Below are 20,426 nucleotides of genomic sequence, written 5' to 3' on the forward strand. Positions count from 1 at the left end.
GGTGCATTGTTCACAGAGAGATAAAAAATGCTCCATGAAGTTAAGAAAAGCAATAGGGAAGATCTTTAACCAGCCCACATTTTCAAAGCTGCATAATCAAAAATAGAGTGCAGCCAGTCCTTTCTGGACCAAGATCCAGCTCACAAACTCAACTGTAAACTGCAAAATCATTTTTATAACTAAGAGGAGTAAAGGAACACTTCCACAGGACAGCTCTTCCTTTAGCAGAAATGTTTCTTTCTCTTCAGTGCTAAATTCTGGTAGATCTGTATTAACTATGAATTTCACATGTATATACTTATTTACATAAAAGAGTTGGATATAAAATAAAGTGACCTTACACATACAACTGACCATGTTTATTTATATATATATATATATACACACACATACATATACAGAGTCATTTTAGGCATATATATTTTACCTGAGCTTGCTATATATTTTGCTAGCAATAAAATCCAACAGCTAGAGCTGTATATTAAAATCCTAGCCTTTTCCTTAATAAATTATAATTTCCTGTAGCACTTAATGTACAAATTGAAAAATCCTTAAATACTGTAATACAGTATTGCAAAATTCTAAATTTGCACTACACAATTCTGTCAGAATTCTATTTATTAATTTATCACTATTTGGTCTACTGTGCAATTTGAAAGTACACATATTTAATCATATCATTATTCCTTCTTACCTTTGATCCTGAGAAGTTGAGATGTTTAGTCTTATCTGCAGAATATACCATAGAACCAAGAATGCCCAAAGTCCACTACTCCATGGTATACCTTAATTACTAGTTATACATGTCTCAAGGTCAGTATTATGTCTGGCCATTTTTAAGTTCCCCAGTCTGAATGAGTGGATGCCCATTAACGATAAAGATGCTGTAAATAGACTTTAGCATGAATAAAAAGAAAGATTTAAATGTATAGCCCATGATTTGCCACCAGCTGCCTTAACAGGTATATTACTGTATTTGCTCTAATCCACTTCCAGAGAATTAGTTTTCCTCACTCCCCTCACTAATTAAATTGAAACACTGAACAAGTAAATTAAGTCTACTGCCTCCCTCCATCAGCCAATCATTCCTTTTTAGGAAAAGGAAGCATCTTTTCTGTCACAGTAACTGTTATCTCTTTTGATGTTAGTGGACACGATTCCATTCAATCTTGAAATTTAATCATCTATGTAAGACACTACTGTCTCCCTTTATAGCCAAGAGGTTTACCTCTCAGGTACCTATTTTAGAATGCAATTGCTCACCTCCTTCTGAAGAAGTATCCACTTCTTCAGAAAACAATTGCTGTTAACTTAGGTGGACACGTTTAAGCAAAATTAGAACAGATTAATTACACTACGGGTACTGCCATGAGTTTCTAGAATCTTTACTGTTAAAAAAGTATCCTCATGACAAAAATAGTAATGCTTAATTTCAATAGTTAAAACATATGGTATACAAGGTGAGATTGCACAAAAAACCCACGCCAGTCTCCTCAGCCCTCAGCATTTCCAAATGCTCTCTATGCCTTATCAGATATACAACACATGATATGCAATATGATTTTTTTTATATTTCATAGTAGAACTTAAAATTTTCACAGTAAAAAATACTAATAGCGCAGCAAGTTTAAAAGAATTAATTGATATAACACTGCCTTGGACTTAAACAACTATTCAACACTACCTAACAATTTTAACTTTCATTTCAAAAATGAAAAATTTCAAAAATTATAGCCGCAGCAAAAGCAGGACACACACCAGTGACATTTTCAAAATTTGTATGGAGGGAGAGATAAGCGGGTCTATAACTCACTTTCACATACTTCAACTACACAAATGAGCAAATAAGTTTCCTAGAACATACAATTTATACATTCACATCTAAACTCTACTGCTGACAAACAACTGATCTTCAGTCACAACACCATGATGAAAACAGTTTAATGTAGCTTACTCATTCAATTGTGAGACTGAGTCAAGAAAAACTCAAAACTGAATGTAATGTTATTTACATACTGCACGTACAATGTCTTGCGCAGAAATTCTCACATTAAATTTTATGTAACTGTAAACATCATACCCTCTGTAAAATTTAGGATTTATTTTTTCCAAAAGCAGCTACTGTTTGTCCTTTTACTATATCCAAGAGCCGAAGTCTGAATTTTGCAAAAGCCTGAATCCACTTTGGATGTACCACTTTCCAAAACAGTGACAGAAATGTAATTATCCCACCTGAACTAACTGAATTAGAGTTTTTTCACAATTATAGGAGTTTTTAAAAAATTCCTGAAGAGCTCAGGTTGATTGAAGCCAGACAAGTTTTTCTGTCACCTTCACAACTGTAAGAAGACAGGTAGCAATTTGTGTATTTTAAATATATTATAATTGAATATTTTTAATATGTAAGATACCTATTCCTAATTATAACTAAAACTGAGAAGAAAAAAAAACCACAAAAAGCCTTCCTTTCTTTATACCCACCTAGCTGGGAAGAAAAAATTGCTTTTGCAGGACATTCAGATATCTGGAAATTTTAATACCTTGATTATAAAGAATAAACCAGTATGTTAATTACTTGCAAATCAGAATAAGCAACTTCGGTTGTTTACCTTATACACCATGCCTCTCAACTCTGAAGTACTACAGACTAGAAGAAAAAAGTCCAATTGAGATGCCTAATTTGAGACTGGACTTGATCTCCTACATAAGAGCATATCTCTTCATGCTGTATGAAAAATCGTATTCCCTTAAAGTAGTTTTGGAGTACATATTAGATAGTATTAAAACATGTTATGTAGTGCATCCAAAACAATTGCAGGCCATTTCTTACATTTCTGAATTGAGACATTAGCAGGATCTATAGAAAGCAGATCACTACTGAAGACAAGAACACAAAGCCTCAATGTCTTCATTCTTTTTTGAAATATTAAAATCTAACAAAACATTCTTCAGCACACAAATAATAGGTTTTTACTGAAGACCTGACATTTCTTCAGAATAAGAAGTTACTATAAACTTTTTTTTCCTGTAAAGAATAATTGTAGATGGCTTCTACATATATAACCATATTAGTAAATTTAAACAGAATATTAAATTAAAATAGTTCTCCACTGAAACTTCTGCAACTTTCATTTCTTCACTGAAAATAAAAACACATGCCTTCCTTAACATAAGGGATTTCATCCATTTGTAATGATTATCAAAAGGTTTAATTAACATACTGCTTTTCTTAATAATAAGTGTTCCAACTGGGTCAAACACCTCAAAATAGATCAAAGTCAGTTTCTTAAGTAACTTATATTCTTGTTGAGTTGGAAGAGTAGGCACATTTTATTATCATTACTTCCTCATAAAATTAGCATTATCTCCCCACCTTCAGCCTCTAACAAAAGAACGTTTCCACTGAATAATAATAAAAAATAAAAGGAAATCATGTTGGTCATAAATATGTAATGCAACAAGAAGAAATTCATTAAGAGCTGTTCTAACCCTTTTTAGTAGTTATTTTGAGACATTTAAAGTCAGGAAGAGTATTTCCTGAATTTACTGTCTACTGTAAAAGTTACAGGGCTATTGAAATACTTGACTGAACTTTATGGGAACAGAGGAAAATACATCAGCCATTGTATAGGGGTTAGAACTAGATGATTGTTAAGGTCCCTTTCAACCTAAGACATTCTATGATTCTCTGATTCTATCTTGAGTATGGGAAATAGACTTCTCACAGGCATTCAATCTGAAACACGTTGTAAAGAGTACTCAGAAGTTCCACAATTGTCAACAAAAAAAGCGCCAACGTTGGACTGGCCAGGTTTGAAAACAAATACATGCTTTCTGTAAAATATATTTTCTTGTAGTTTCATATTCTTCTGTTGGGTCTTTGAAGTTAAAGAGCCCTACGGCAACAAATATGACTATTTTGGAAGATAACATTCTCCACCTCATAGCTCAAATAGCAGCAACCTTTGAATAACGTTCACTGTTTTGAGATGCAAAAATATCAACTGATTAGTCAAATATAAAACAGAAGAGTTTGGGTCAGCAGCCAGTATAATGATTAACTTCTACAGCACAAGTCTGTTTCACTCCTTGGATAGCAGACAGACGCAGAAGCCTTGGTTTCCGTTCTAAGGCTGAATCCATCATTATCAGACAAATTCTTACAGCACTCTAAGCAACATCCATACTACTGAGTTCAGAAAGTGTTTCTGTGAGCAAAAAAATGGGAGCATAACATCCAAATACAGAAGTACTTACTTCGAATTTGTCTCTTAATTTCCTTTGAAGAATCTAGCCAGTTCTGAAAAAATAATAACATAATAAACAGCATTTAAAATCATCTATCAACAAGAGGAAGTAGTAATTCCAAACAATTTCATACAATGCAATTAAGTTTTGTATTGTTCCAACATCTGTTCTCTTTAAAATTTCCCAGACAATCCTAAAACTGAAGTTGTAATTTGGTAGCAAGCCTCCCCACCCTTGTACATAAATGAAACTGTGTAATGCCATTCCCTTCATGGTTGTCTAATTGCTTTAGACTGTTTATGCTAAGTGGATATTCTTAAGGTAGAGGTTGTCTAGCAAATTACATTTGACAAATGCCGTTTTCTCTCATTTTATTGATATAAGTAGACTTCTCAGGAAAAGTTATGTAATCCCTACATGCCTGTCCCTACACACCTGTATAGAGCTATTTAAGACAAGATTTTTCTCTTGATATCTGAAGATTTATTATTCCCATCATTTTTCTTAAAGAGCATACATTCTAGCTCTGATAATATTCAAAGGTGCTTTGAAAAATGACTCAAGTTTCTGAGTTTCCCCAAAGCAAAGTTCTCTATGAACATGCATGATTTTAACACTGACACAGTGGCAACGTTCAAAACTAGATGCCTGGCTCTATTTACAATGCACATCAAGTCAGTTGTTCATATCAACAACAAGCTGCCTAGAGACATTATGGAGCATGCTTCTCTGGAGAGCATTTACACTTCAGTAGCCCACTACAGACAGTAGCAGCCTCAAGATCAGATGGGACCTAAGCACCAGCACTAACATTTCTAAAGATGCAGCTCTATCAACACTGCTTGCCTAACCTACCTAAGTACCGAGTCTTGGGTACAATATGAGTCAACTTTCAGTCTTTGATGCCACACTGTAGACCCCAACAACTGTTTTATAGTACCGTAGGGTCCTTTTAAACAGACTTTACCACTAAAAAAATAAGTCTATTTCAAGCAAACAAAGCATGCTATATCATCCTTTTATGGTTCTCTATGAAGAATGTAAACTACACTATACTTTTACTCTACTGCAAATCCTTATTGTAGATGTTTGCTGCTACAGGATGTGGCCTTCTGTGTATACAACCCAAAATACTAATAATCTTGTTGCAAATGACCTTGATCCAAGCTAGTTCTGTCATTGATGCTGAGCATCTACATCAGACAAATACTATTTACAAATAAATGCAAGAAAAACCTTTTTAATCAATTCTTAAGCTGCAATTAAAATACAAAGATAATTCCATATTCATTCAGTTTTAGGAAATGCACAACATCTGCATTTTGTAACAATTACAATTCTTTCAGAGATGCACAGTCCACAACACTGTTGTGAAGACAAGCATATAAAACGCTCCTAAAAAAAAAAAAATCTGCATAACACTTATTCTGCTTAAATCACAAAAAAATACTACCTGTTGGAAGAATCTTGACAAAGAAAAGCCTTGAAATACATTAGAAGTCTTAGAATAATTTTAGCTGAAATTAATTTCAGCTACAATTATCATGCTAAATCATGCTAAATTTTCAATTTTGCTGTTAATTCCATTCCCAATTTTTCATCAAATTATAAATAAAATTAAAAAGTACCATGAACTCTTAACACAAAGTATACTATAAATTAAGCAATATAAATATAAATTATATAGTGTGGCATAATTACAGCAGAAAACTAGGATATATGCATATATGTCTGTGTCAACATTTCACCTTTCATTATGGCTGAGAGGAAGAAAAAAAACACAAAACAGAATGTGCTGAAAAATCAGAAGAATAATAATTTCTTTAAATAAATTTAGTTCATTTTCTGATTTTTGAAGTCTCAGGTTTATTGGAAGCAAACTTTGTCAACTTTCCTTTGTTCCATCAGATAAAATCAATGTTTGTTTTCCATTTACAAGCATAATTACAGGGATTTTGTTTTTGTTTGTTTTTGGTTTGCATCTGTGCCTTTTGTTACGGATAAAACAAACACCATGGAAAAAATCTCCCCTGAAATACACCCCTTAACACAGAATAGGCAGGTCTGTCTTTCAACACAAAAGACAAAGCGTATGTATACTACATTGCTCCAGTAGGCAAAAAACTATTTGTTTGTGAATGGTAAGGTTACAGATAAGACAAAATAATGAATTGTCAAAGAACAACAAAACATTCTCTAACAGTACAAAAGTATTTTGTCCAAATTCAGAAAAGCAGCATTTCCAGCTGGTGCCCACAACATAAGAGCGCAAGCTTTCTAACGCTTCTGCAGCCTGCTTACAGTGTGAATGGAGCATTCATGAAATTTTGGGGGGCGTAACGCAATGAAATACACATTAGACCAATAAATTTAATGTTTATAAAGTCATGAAAAAAAATTGTTAATGAGTAACTTTATCTAAATAGCTTTAACATGTCTATTAAGGCTAACAAAATCAGTATGATTTGAAAACATAACATCTCTGCCAGCTGCACAGAACACCCATAGAGGAAAGTTAATGGAACTCCTCCTCCAATGGTACCCTGATGTTGCATTAGGGAGCAGCTCTAATTCAAAAGAGTGTCTGGCATTGAGTTTCCACACCCCACAGCTGCTGTCTAGTTCAACAGCTGGCTCCTAAATGGGTGGCTGTGATGACTACACAAGAATGAGAAATAAAACACATCATTCAGTATTTAGTACTGACAGGGATGGAGATCTGTGGCATTTTAATCTCAAGAGGAAATATTCATAACAGGAAAATGTATCAGAAAGATCGAGTATTGAAATGAAAAAAAGACTTCAAACTTGATTTTAATACAGAGAGGTGAAAAAGAGAAGGCTAAAACCAGTGAAAATTCCAAGTCTCCAAGCTTTCCGTGGCAGATATTGGTGAACAGAACTCATCAGCATCACCACCCCCTCCTATTAAATAAATATACATGCTAGTATTTTTTTTGGGGGGGAAGAATGAAAGGATGATGAGATGTGTGAAAATCTTAAGATCCTTTAAAAACAAAAGTGCACCTATCTTACTGATTCCATTCTGTAAGGCTGTACTATTTCAGATCTACAGACATGAAAGAAACATCAATTGGTTTGGGAGTGGGGGGGAGAATGACAAATCTCTCAGCACACAACTAGGAATTCTGACTTAAGACACTGCAGTAACTGCATTTCATATTGTCAGGATGTATTTATACCATAAGTAGGACTAGAACATGCAATAATTTGTGTTGTACAAATGTGACAGCTTTAAGTTTGGTAACTTGAGTGACAATAGCAGTGAAAATAAAAAACCTATACGACTGAGGCACATGATGCAGTACAGACTGTGCAACCTACAAGAGACTGTAAGCACTTAAGTAAGTGCCAATTCATACTGAAGGTAGGGGTTAAAATTCTTTTTTTGAAATACATTTCATATATTCATATATTTCCAAGAATACTGAGTAACACAAAGGGACTGTAAGTGATTACAACAAAAAATAAATGATGCTATGGTATTGCTCAGAGGATCGAGTGAGGTACTATTTATTGTTACACTGACAAAACTCATATTTCTATAAAGGGCTTAAAAATCAGTAACAAAAAATACAATATCCAAGTAAAAATAGTTTATACACAGAAAAGACCTGAGTGTTTTGTTCAGTGCTTTACAGAAAACCTCCAAAGCAAGCATGTCCAGAAAACAACTATGTTTTTGAAGTTCTCAGATTTACTCAGATCACTAAATTAGATTTCATTTCAAACACAAAAATTAAATGCGAATTAATGAAAAGTAATAAAAATAAAAAAGCAAACAACAGCTTCACTTGAACTAATTAATACTCATGTAATGATACTTCCTGCCATGAAAACAGAGATTAAGATTAAAAGAATTACATTTTTCCCATTTCAATTTCCAATTATTAGTCTGTTCTTTATGACGGAAAAGATGACTGCAGGTATATTTTAGTTTGTGGACAGAGTAACAGCTGGTGCATTACTAACCACAAATATTCAGATGCAGGGAAAAGCTAAATTAGCTCTTAGTAATTAGTGGAATGAATGCCAACAGCTGATCTAAGATGTTCCTCAACTCATCAATCTAAATGCGCTCACCAAAAACAAGCATAAAAAGATGAAAGAAAACATGTTACCAAAAGGAACTTAAGATAACCTATTTGAACATATTGATGTCAAAACACCTCTTCATTACTGAAACTAGCACACAGTATTGGAGACAGACTAGCTCCAGTCTCATCTTTTCAAGTGAAAATTTTTTTGATGTTTTGACTGGCCCTCCTGAGGTCCTATCTGGAGTATCTGCATCCAGGCCTGAGGCCTCCACAAGAAAGATGTGGAACTGTTGGAGTGGGTCCAGAGGTTGGCCACAGAGATGCTAAGAGGGTTGGAGCATCTCTCCAATGAAGAAAGACTGAGAGAGCTAGGCTTGTTCAGCCTGGAGAGAAGGCTCCAGAGAGACATCATCAGGGCCTTCCAGTATTTAAAAGGACTTTATAAACAGGAGAGAGACTGACTTTTTACTTGGGCAGATAGTGACAGGACAAGGGAGAATGGTTTTAAACTGATAGAGGGGAGATATAGATAAGATACTATGAGAAATTTTTACTCATAGTATCAGTTCACCCAGAGAAGCTGTGGATGCTCCATCCTTGGAGGCATTCAAAGGCCAGGTTGGATTGGGCCTTGGGCAGCCTGGTCCAGTGGTTGGCAATACTACCCACAGCAGAAGGGTTGGAACTAGACGATATTTAAGGTCTCTTCCAACTCAACTCACTCTCTCATTCTATGAAAAGTAACTAAAAGGCCTAGCATTTTGAACCCTGGGCCAAGATATCCTTTATATTATTTGTCAGAGCATTATTAAGTATACATGAGAAGCAGCAGTGAAATTCTTGGAAAGGCAAGCAGAAGATCAGGTTGTTTTTTTTTTTATTTTTAATTATTTTATCATCATGTGTATCTGTTTTTTAAAAAGGCTAACAAATGAAAGTCTTCAAAACTCTGCCAGGTTTGTCAGGCTGTTAATGAAAAGCATTTTCCTATCTTTTCTGGCACGGATGGTAAAATATTTTATTATAACAAAATAAAGCCCAGGAATTGTTTAATTTATTTACCACTTCAAAGTAAAAAATAGAAACTTCGTTAACATACACAAACTATCTTGTACTTGACACAAATTTACAGTGGACTAAAATTGACAGTTTAAAAATGGTTTGCTCAAAAGTTTGTAAAGGTATATATTTAATATTGTATCCCTTACTGAGCTACTGCAGTCAGTAGCAACGTCGAGGAAAAACAAAACTCTAATACAGCCTTACCTTCTGATCTGAATTCTCATAAAACAACAGCCCAAAATAGTCCTTTTCCAGTAAATTGAGATGTTCACACACTTTGTCAAATAGAATTTGTCCTTTTGCTCTTTTCTGGAAAAATAAAATAAAATAAAAAGTACTATTAGTAAATGCTTGATTTTATGAACATCGATAAAACAGACTGAATAAAGAGATACAATTAGTCAGGACAACTTAAAATACCTGTAAGATAGGTTAGAAAGCTGTAAGCTTTCTTAAGATAAAAACTTTATAATATTTTCAAAACTATAAATATCACTGTAAAAATTTCCATTCTTTTCCAACTCACTGTCAAAGTTGACTTGCAAGTACAAGGAAAATTAAGTACTGTTTCTTATTTTAATTATTTATCACATTTAGTTGTTGCTAAATAGTTCTTAAGATAGTTTTTCTTGATCTTCATTTTTTTAAATAAGCAAAGACTTCATGTGAGACAACTTTTTCTACGTTAATACCTTCTAAATATCAAGAAGCTTTCCAATGTGTTAATTTTAGTTAATTTGTGCATTTCTAGCATTTTTGTATTATATCTCAATGACTTTTCTGAATCATATATAAACTCCAAGAAAACATATAACACTTTTAAATTGAAAAGGGAAAAATCAAATATCATGAAGAAGTTCTGTAATACGAAGGTGTCGAGCCACTGGAATATGTCACCCAGAGAAGTTGTGGATCCCATCCCTGAAGGTGTTCAAAGACAGGCTGGATGGGAATGGTGGGGGGGATTGGAACTGAATGGTTTTTAAGGTCCCTTCCAAACCAAGCCATTCTATGGTTTTATGAAAACCAAAATCCTTCATTGTCTTCAAGAAACAAAAAAACGGAGTAGTCCAATAAAAGTAGGTGATCAAACTAGTAGAAACAAAATACAAGAACAAGCAGAGCATAACTAACAACGGTATAGAGATTTTGAGAAGAAAATAAATGAAGAGGGCTGCCTTTTATCTAACTCTCCTTACCCAAAAAAAAATCCATTAAATACTCAAAAACAAGGTCTTAGAGAAGTTTATTCTCAAGAACAAACAAATCTCTGGAATTGAAAATAAAAAAAGAAAAAGAAAATCATTTTCATTTTATGTTAATTTCAATATTGCAGCCTGATATTTTATAATGGTAATGAAAGATATAATTTAAGTTTACTTATAAAACATCTGCTTTTTACAGCTCTGAAGAATTACAGCTTAAGTAAATTGCAGTTAGTCCTGAAGTTTTATTTGTTATTTTCATACTAGAAAATGGAAATGTAAACAGGGTCACCCCGTGTCTTCCTATTGCTAGCAGTGACTGGCCCACATCCTGTTTCTGTGCACCAGGTTTTAGGGGAAAAGAATTGTACTGGAGATAGCAGCCTACGAGAAGCAAAACATTTTAGATCACTTGGCTTACAATAAACAATCAAGGGTAGGGAAGATCAGAATTTCTTTCCGCGGTTAAAATACAGCCTGTTGGTGGAACATTTGAACATGAACGGCATGCAGCTTTGCCTTTTGAACCTACATGACTGTTCAGCTATTTGTGGCATTTACCAGCGAGGCCACAACATGGCATTTTCAGAGGCCTGGCAGCTGAAAGGAATTTCTGCATTTGCTTATCCTACAGATTTCAGTAGATGCCATACACTACTACAATTCCAAAGAAACGCCATCAACTGCCTCTGTGTAGGCCCTGGTGACACTGAAGTGATTGTATGCTGCAGACAGTGACAGAGCGCTCACAGTGCTCCTCAAGTGTGCCTCTCACTGCAGCTCCATGGCGCTGTGCTAAATGTTAAGGCTGGGAGGGCAGAGAAAACGGTATGCGCAGAGCAGATAGTGAAGGCGTTGTTTTATTCCCCAAGAATCTAAACCCCTACTTAATTACAGACTGCACTGTTCAGCAGACCTTGCAGTCTTGAAGATCAGAAATTTTTCAAAAGATACAATTATGAAACAAGCACAATTTGTAGCTGAAGTGTTACAAAGCATCAGGGGATTATACAAGTCCAAGTCACTTTCGAAAAATGGGAGCTGAGAACCTCAAGGCCGGTTGGTACTTTCACAGATTTTACCCTTCAGAAATACAGGTAACTATTTCCCCAGAAGTTTGAAGTAGCCACTTTTCTCTACAGCCGGCCCTTCAGCTTAGTAACAATCAAGAGTGGTGGGCTGACCCCAGCCAGCTGCCAGGTGCCTGGTGCTCCCAGCTGCTGTCACACTCCCCCTTCTCAGCAAGATGGAAGATGGTCAAGGAAACCAGACCTGAAAGTCTGTGCTGGTGACTGATCTCACAAGGTACATTTCTGGCTTAGAGATAGCTCACGTGAAAACATTACATCGAATCTGGAGCAAAGTTTGCAAAACACGCAAAATTATTTCATTCTTATTTTTCTTTTCCTAAATAAAAGATGTTCTTACTTTAGGCAGACCACTTAGGTTTATTCAAATGCTAGGCTATGCATCACAGCAGTCAAAAAATAAAGATTTGCAAATAAAACCCAACAACAATTAGACATCTATTCCATATCAAATTCAATCATACCTTTCTTTACTCAGGGTGAAAACATTGCCTTAACTGTACGCTAAGGCAACACAGATTTATTTTATATAAGCAAACTAAGTAACCATAGAACCCGTATGTCAACTCCAATACATTTCAGTTGTTCATACGTGCATAAAATGCGGTCAGTGCTGGCATCCTTTAAATGCTTTTTGTTGTAAATATTTAATTAGACTGCTGGCTGAATGCAGTAAACAAACACAGAATGATCTTCATTTCCTTCTAACTAGCAGCCATTGTTCAGTTAGCATTTCTTTTTATTTTAACTGCTACTCCTGTACTAAAACCCACATTACATTTACAGAAGAAAATCTGAATAAAACTATCACAGATCCAAAATCTATTGAAGAAGTTTCCTTGCAACTACCTAAGGTAATATAGAAGAAAGAAAAAGCTTATTTTCACTTCATCTAAGCAAGAGGAACATGTACGTCACCCTAAAAGTCTGAGAACTTGCACCTGCACTCAAAGATGTCAATTATCAGGAAAGGAGTTGGTCAAAATGAGATAATTTGTATTACACTAAAAAATAAAAAAAATGTTCCCTAGATCATGTAGTTTCCTAATCTCAAGCATTACAGCAGTCTGCTCACTCAAGTTAAAATTAAACTACCATTACATCTCACAAATATTACACTATTAAACATGAATTTATGATGCTATGGACACGCATGTTTCCCATATCAAGGAAGTACAACAATTCAGTGACTTTTGACAAACTCTGCTAGACATCTTTCATCCTCATGTTTTCACAAACCTCTGTCCCAAGCTGCTATTCCTATGAGTGAACTTAACTCACAATGATGGAAATAATAAAAGGTAGCTGAACGTTACTAACAGTTCAGAACCTATGAAAGTTCTTTTAAGTCATGCTCCTCCCAAACTAGTCAAACAATAGCTTCTTCCTCTTTCCTCCTCTGCAGTCATTCACAGTTATCTATTAAGACTCTAAGGATACGTGGATGTTATCCTTAAGAGCTGTGATATTCCTAAGGTTAAAATAACGTAATAATTTGCTCACATTCTCCATATATGTATATACTATGTACCCATAACTCATTTCCTTTAGTGTAGTATTTCCTCACAATATGATCATAGAATGGCCTGGGTTGAAAAGGACTACAATGACCATCTAGTTTCAACCCCCCTGCTACGTGCAGGGCCACCAACCACCAGACCAGGCTGCCCAGGGCCACATCCAGCCTGGCCTTGAATGCCTCCAGGGATGGGGCATCCACAACCTCCTTGGGCAACCTGTTCCAGTGCGTCACCACCCTCCGTGTGAAAAACTTCCTCCTAATATCCAACCTAAACCTCCCCTTTCTCAGTTTGAAACCATTCCCCCTTGTCCTATCACTATCCACCCCCCTTCTCCCTCCACCCCCCTTCTCCCTCCTGTTTATACATTCCCTTCAAGTACTGGAAGGCCACAATGAGATCTCCCTGGGGCCGTCTCTTCTCCAAGCTAAACAAGCCCAGTTCCATCAACCTTTCCTCACTGGAGAGGTGCTCCAGCCCTCTGATCATCTTAGTGACCCTCTTCTGGACACGCTCCAAGAGCTCCACATCCTTCCTGAACAACAGGCCCCAGGTCTGGATGCAGTACTCTAGATGGGGCCTCACGAGAGCTGAGAAGAGGGGGACAATCACCTCCCCTCTCTCTGCTGGCCACCCCTTATTTTAACGCAGTCCAGAACTTGATACCTTCATATACTTCCTAAGTTTCCTAGAGATAAGTAGCTTTGGATATTTTTATTTTTAAGTAACAGTATACAAAACTGACCTATTGTGTTATTATGGAGTTTGTAGGCTTAACCAATTTCATTCATTAGACTAAAAGTTAAAGGATTTTTTAATACCCTTTCAATGGAGGTTAATGTTTTTCCTTATGCAACTTTTCTAGTTCCACATTCAAAAAAATGAAAACAGGTTTGGAGAGTGCCTGGTATCAAAGCTTTTAACACTAGAGCACTAACGCTGCTTAAAGTCTTTAAATCTCAGATCAGACAGCAGAGATGCTGATGCTGGAATTGAGAACAGTTTAATTTTTGCAAAACCAAAGACCACAAAACACCACAGCAAGAGTACCAAACTAAAATGAATGGAAGAATCAATTTCATTTGGTACAAGGCTTATCTTCATTACATTCCTGGAGGACAGTGGCGTACTGTAAGCAGTGTATCTACATCAGTGTTCAGACAAGTTAATTCTAGGAGCTACGCTAAAGAAACCAGCTATGAACCAAGTCCTTCCAATTTGCATCTATGAAAGCAAAGTAATAAAGTATAAAGATAGATTAGAAAAAATAATGAAGGAAAGCATCACCAAAGAAGCTGAAATATCTTTTTAAGAACTTATTGATAAAAAGAATTGCAGATTCAGCTAAGGTCATATTGGCAAGCTGATACCAGTCAGAAGGTCTTGTAAGACAAAATAAGCTCTAAAGGCAAAAGAAAAAAGGCGATAAATTAATTTAAAAAGCAACCATCAAAAAAGAAATATCTGAGTACTTAATGCTAGAAACCAAACAACTTTCACGACAGGCATGCCCTGGGCAACAGGAAAGACATGTAAAAACAAGCCAAAAAAGCCAGAAGAAATAATTTCATAGTCAAAACACTACGCAGCTTCCGAAAAAAGTAAAAATATGCTGATTTGCTGAAAGTGAACTTTTTTCTTTCCATAAGCAATTTCTAATATAAGCTTGGTTTCTCAATATGTTAAAAGTTTTTCTACTTTTTCTAGCTCAACACCTCCAGTCAATTTCTATTTTGTGGCTCTCACCAGCAGATGACAATGTGTTAGAGATGACACAGAGAAATTAGCTTTCAGAAGCACTTTATCACAGAACAAGAAATAATTAGGATTCTCTTTACTTAAAGGTTTCTCTCAATGCATTCCACACGTCACATAAATAATCCTTTGGTTCAATTACAGATTTCAAGAGAAAAGCATCTTATGCAGAAGTTACACCAACTTAATTTTAACAAGATTTTATAATGTAATAAATCACAATTCTATTCGCTCCATAAAGGCTAAGTTTGCATATTACCTAATACATTCAAAGAAAACAGAACAAAATGTAAAACCATTTTTTTCTTTACTGATTTAACTAAGTGAATAACTGCATTGTAATTTATACCATCAATTTTTTAATTCCAATGGTACGTAGATTTCATAGATTTCCTTACAAATATTTGCTCCCAACATTCAACTCATTTGTGAAGATTCTACAAAAATTTTGAGTGACGTGCTACATGACTCCATTGTGCAAAATCTACTTCTATGACTGCCTGTCACTTGAACGTAATGTAGCGTTAACATTTCCACATTAACGCTGATAAGCATGAACATTTGGTTATTTGATAAGGACTTAAAGAACAGCCCTATTGTGACTCTGTAAATAGAAATAAGTTTCAACATCAGTCATAATGTATGCCTGATACGAAACTCCATAATAAAACCAAATCCCCCAAACTTTCACAAATTGCTGCTCAGCTGCAAAACCAACGAACGGAAGAGCTGGCAAGACACCACAAGCTAGATACTGCTGTTGTCTACTAGTTATTGTCATAGACACATCGGATTTTTGCCTCAGCAAATGACACATCTCTTATTTTAACCATTGAAATTCACCCAAATTGTGCTGGGTGGGTGACAGGTGCTTGGTAAAAGAGATTTCAAAAATCCTTTACAAATAAAACAGTACTTTCTTGCTATGTTTAATAGTACTGTGCATTAAAAGATGTTTTTTACTTTTAATAATGAAGTGTAGAACTCCTACTGAAAAGCAGTGAAATTAAACAATTTAAAAACAAAATTAAAATTAAAAACATTATTCTGGATAGAATAGCAGCCAGTTTTTTCTTCAGTTAAGAACCACCAGCTTCCCGGGAACATTTACCTATGATATCATATGCAAGCAGCTACAACTATATGTAAATAAAGTTCATGCTGCTTACAATTAATTTTTCCATGCATAAAATAATTTATGAAGTATTTGAAGAAATAGAATTAGATACATCAGTCTCAAGCACTGTGGATGTGGCTCTGGGCGGTCTGATCTACTGGTTGGCAACCGTGCACACAGCAGGGGGTTTGAAACTTGATGATCATTGTGGTCCTTTGCAACCCAGGCCATTCTATGATTCTGTGAGGAGGCAGCAGGAAAGTCCTGAACAAAGAAAATCACTCCAATCAAAAATTGGATTAAATGAAGAATCTACCATGGGAAACCAACAAACTCTGTAGTTGTTTAGAGTGCAGGGGTTGTTTACTGGCTTTTAAAATCTTCCATGATTTCATACTATTACTTTCTAAAGCAGAAATAAATCAACATTTACAAAAACACTAAAAATTAAAAGGAAGAGAAAAGAAAGGACTGGTACCGGAAACTCATCTAAGATCTACTGCAGAGGAAGCTTAAGTTTCAGTTATCAGCTGAAGCAGCTGATAATTGTAATTGTCCCACTGTACCAAGATATTAAAAAAGCTCTTCGTGTATTAAAAAAACAACAACAAAACTAATTTGTAAAACTGCAGTCAGCAGTCCTCACATTCCCTCAGTATGATCCAAAAAATCAAAACAGTTTGTTTCTGTTTTCACTTTGCTCCCCTCCTTACTTTTTTGCTTCTGTAGAAGCAAGAAATAGAGACCATTTACTACAAGTAATTAGAAAACAATATTCTGAATCTTGTTTACCAATTTAAATGATTCACAATGGACTTAGGATCAAAGAATCATCAAGGTTGGAAAAGACTGCAGATAGTTATCTTTGAGCTGTGAATGTAAAATGTCTTAAATGTATGGTAACAAACCCTCTGTTTTTTGACATCTCCTTATTGGATAGAGAAAAGGCCCAGGAAGTTCATATTCATAATCCTCAATTAATACAGAGATACAATTCAGATTCAAACATCTTGGCTTATGTGAAAACAACTGCAGAGTTTATTACACCATCCATATTCTTAAATATTTATGGAAAGTATATAAGCAATAAATACAGATATTGTATGTACCTAAGTACAAATACATGCATTAAAAATTTAGGAGCTCTTAGGGACAAAATTCCTGCTATTTCAGAATATAAGTATGCATAGCCCTACACAATTTTTTCCTAGAGAGCTATTATTTTGTAAAGTATTTTTCATATTCATGCTCTATTGCAATAAAACTTTCTTCTGCTGACAAAGCATAAAAATCAGGTTGATAACTAACATCAGTGATGGCCTTAGTACAGCTTTTCCACAGTTGAACTTGGCTTATGTTGAAGTAGTGTACATATTACACTATTAGGGAGAGATCCACTGACAGCTGAAAAATTTTACTTCAGAAATAGACTGAAATTGTTTGATTTTAGCATCAGGAGTAGGAAGAATAGGTCTTACCTGATAAATATTACTGAAGCAAGCTTGCACTATCACTAACTAAAACCAAAGTATCTACAAACTACAGACAAACAGTCCAGAGAGCATTTCATACTGTCAGACAATGAATATGCATTTGAGCTGGTATGTAAATTTTATTGGAGAACAGGTTTGAAGAAAAACATACTAAGAAATAAAATAAAACTAAGCCATGATGAAAAAGTCTTAAAAACAGATGTTTCTCCAGTTTCCTCTTAGTTTCAAAAGATCCAAAGAGACAGCTGAATAGCATCCATGCAGTATTTTGTTAGAAAATATAACAGCAGTATATTATAAAATTATAAAGCCCTACACAGTATGTAATTAAACTACTAAGAAACCTAATGAAAAGGGAGGATACAGGGGAAAAGGATGTAGCTTTTGACTGCACAGTTCAGAGACCCACAAAACCATCATATAGAAGCTGACTGAAGACTTTGGAATGTGATGCAGCAGAAAAGAAAGCAAAAGGCTAGCAGATGTAGGCTAAACTAAGGGAGATCAACCCTGCAAACACAGATCCAGAACAAAAAGGTAGAGGAATTGAAAATAGACAGGTGGACATTCTGGAACAAGACACCACAGTAAGCCAAATCAAGTTTGGAACCTCCTGTGAAGAAAATTAACCCAGCATCATCTTGCCCAATACTTGCCCTACTATAACACAGATTTGCTCAAACTCAAAACAACGGTCAAGTACATTAAAATCATTTAATTTCTTCATGCTTTTATTACATTAATTTTAATTGATTAGGCCAGGGATAAGCCTGTGAACTATTTATACAGCGCAGGGGACAAACTGTACACCTGCAAAGACAACAAGAGAAGTGTTCCCAGACCTATTCTTAGGATTGACCTCCTGGGGTATTGTACCAACCTGCCACCAGTTAATTTCAGGTTAAGGATGCATGCATCTTCCAACTTAACTGGCAGTGACTGATGATCTTACTAACTCCTCTAGCTGCAGATTATACAAAAGCCACTCTGTGAGCATGGCTCTAGCATGCTCAACCTATACACAAACTGTGAGTAGTTAAGATCTTCAATATAGTCACTCCTGCTTCAAACTAACATCCCAGTGAATTGCAGACATTGTTTTATATGGAAACAACTCCATTATATTTGTGAAGAAGAGTACTGGTTAATTTGCATCTATTTAAGAGATGAATACTGTATCTACAGTTCCAGCTGCATGGCATGGGCCATGCAGTTCACACATTACCTGCAGTCGGTCCTACCAGAGAGGAGAGATGCCCATCTTTCATGCATTTGGAGGTTGGTTTGATTTTACCAAAAAAGCCTGCTTGATTTCCCAAGAACCCTGAGTCTTACCAAAACTAATCAAAGATGGAGGATTAGTTCTCTTCCACAGATTTCAAGCAGCTTTGCATACAGAAACTGCAGAAAATAGCTAGAGTCCTGTTTGTCATAACAGAAAACAGCCTTCCAAGCCTTTGCACTAAAGCAACTGCTATCTTCAGGGAGACAGCATTAGCCTGAAGGAATCCACTGATCAGACCTACTTGCTACCTTACTCAAGCAGAACTTACTAAAATAAAAGAATCTCAAACTTAAAAGGTCTGTCTAGACCAGTACCCCACAGCTAATATAGGATAATAGGTATCACATGTAGAAATAGTTACATAGTCTCTAAATCTCTAGAATCCTCAGCTCTAGGCTTCTGAGCCCAAGATGTATTTCTGATTAACATCCCTGTACAGATATTTCCTCTTAATATATATATAACCACTTTTTGAAGTCATGGAATCTTTCAGTCTCATACAAATGCATTTTACAGCATCTATGTTAGTGTAAAAACAAGCATTTTAGTTTGAATCTGCCCCTTAAATCAAACCATCAATAGCATCCATAATTTGCCCACTAATAAAGTGAAGAAGTTAAGGAACAAGCTGGAAAAGTTGGAAAACCTTCTACTAGACTTAGCCATGAGCATTGCTGCACCAAATATGAACTACAGACTTATTGATGAATTTTTCTGAATAAAAATATTGTCTGCTCTGGGAACATGTTCGTAATAGTTGTTGCCTGCTTCAAAAGTAGCTATTTCCATACAGAAATTTAAGCATGAATTTCCATCCCTTCAGGCAGAAAACAATAAACACACATACCCGGTACTGAAAGTTTAACAGTTCTTAAAGCCACAGTGTTTTTAAAGCAAACACATTCTTTAAGCTATAACCTAAGGAAACTCTAAAAGAACATAACTGAGAGGAACTATTCTAACTAGTATAGGAGGCACAAGTTACTATAAATTCCACGGAGGAATTCCCCCTTAGAAATATTAGGAGTGCATCTACTATCCTGTTGATCATTCTATCCGTTGTGCTTAAGTCACCATGAAGAAGAAAGTGGGAGGTGAACACAACAACTTGCTCCAGAGAAGATTTGCTCTTGAAATCTTTGTCATTCCCTCTGCCTTTGCAAGTTCTGTTTTTCATATACATAGGAGCTTTTTGCCCTGTTAATTCTTGAATGCATGTACTGTTGCTTATAGATCTGGAGATTCAAACAGTCACTGCTGATATTTCAACAACTATGAGAAACTAATAACATCTGCTCAACACTAAAACAAGTTCAAGGCATTAAAGAGAAAACTGGCATATTCAAAAGAATCAAGTATGAGCATATGATAATTATCAACATGAGTATAAATGGCATCCTTTCCTTTATCACTTAAAGTAAAGAAAGGTAAACAGAACAGCACTGTCATGTTATCAATCACCAAAGCACACGTGAAAGCTATTTTTTAAAGAGTAAGACTAACAGCTAGTTATGGTAAGGCAGCAATAAAACAGTGATAAAATGAAGAAAATTTGACTGGACTCTGGCATTGCAGACCAAAATGAGTACTGA

The 20,426-nt window shown here is 35.4% G+C and overlaps 1 protein-coding gene across 14 annotated transcripts in view; it reads right to left on the minus strand.

The window, feature by feature from the left end:
- Window positions 1–20,426, minus strand: part of EPB41L2 (erythrocyte membrane protein band 4.1 like 2) — a 104,253-nt gene that overhangs the window by 39,258 nt on the left and 44,569 nt on the right. For all 14 annotated transcript variants that reach the window (XM_048936607.1, XM_048936611.1, XM_048936606.1 and 11 more), the window contains 2 exons: window positions 9,576–9,680; window positions 4,258–4,300 (listed from right to left, as the gene is read on the minus strand). In XM_048936607.1, coding sequence (XP_048792564.1) covers window positions 4,258–4,300; window positions 9,576–9,680 — 148 coding nt within the window. The remainder of the gene's footprint in view (window positions 1–4,257; window positions 4,301–9,575; window positions 9,681–20,426) is intronic.

Source organism: Lagopus muta, chromosome 2, assembly GCF_023343835.1.
Source record: "Lagopus muta isolate bLagMut1 chromosome 2, bLagMut1 primary, whole genome shotgun sequence".
Lineage (NCBI taxonomy): Eukaryota > Metazoa > Chordata > Aves > Galliformes > Phasianidae > Lagopus > Lagopus muta.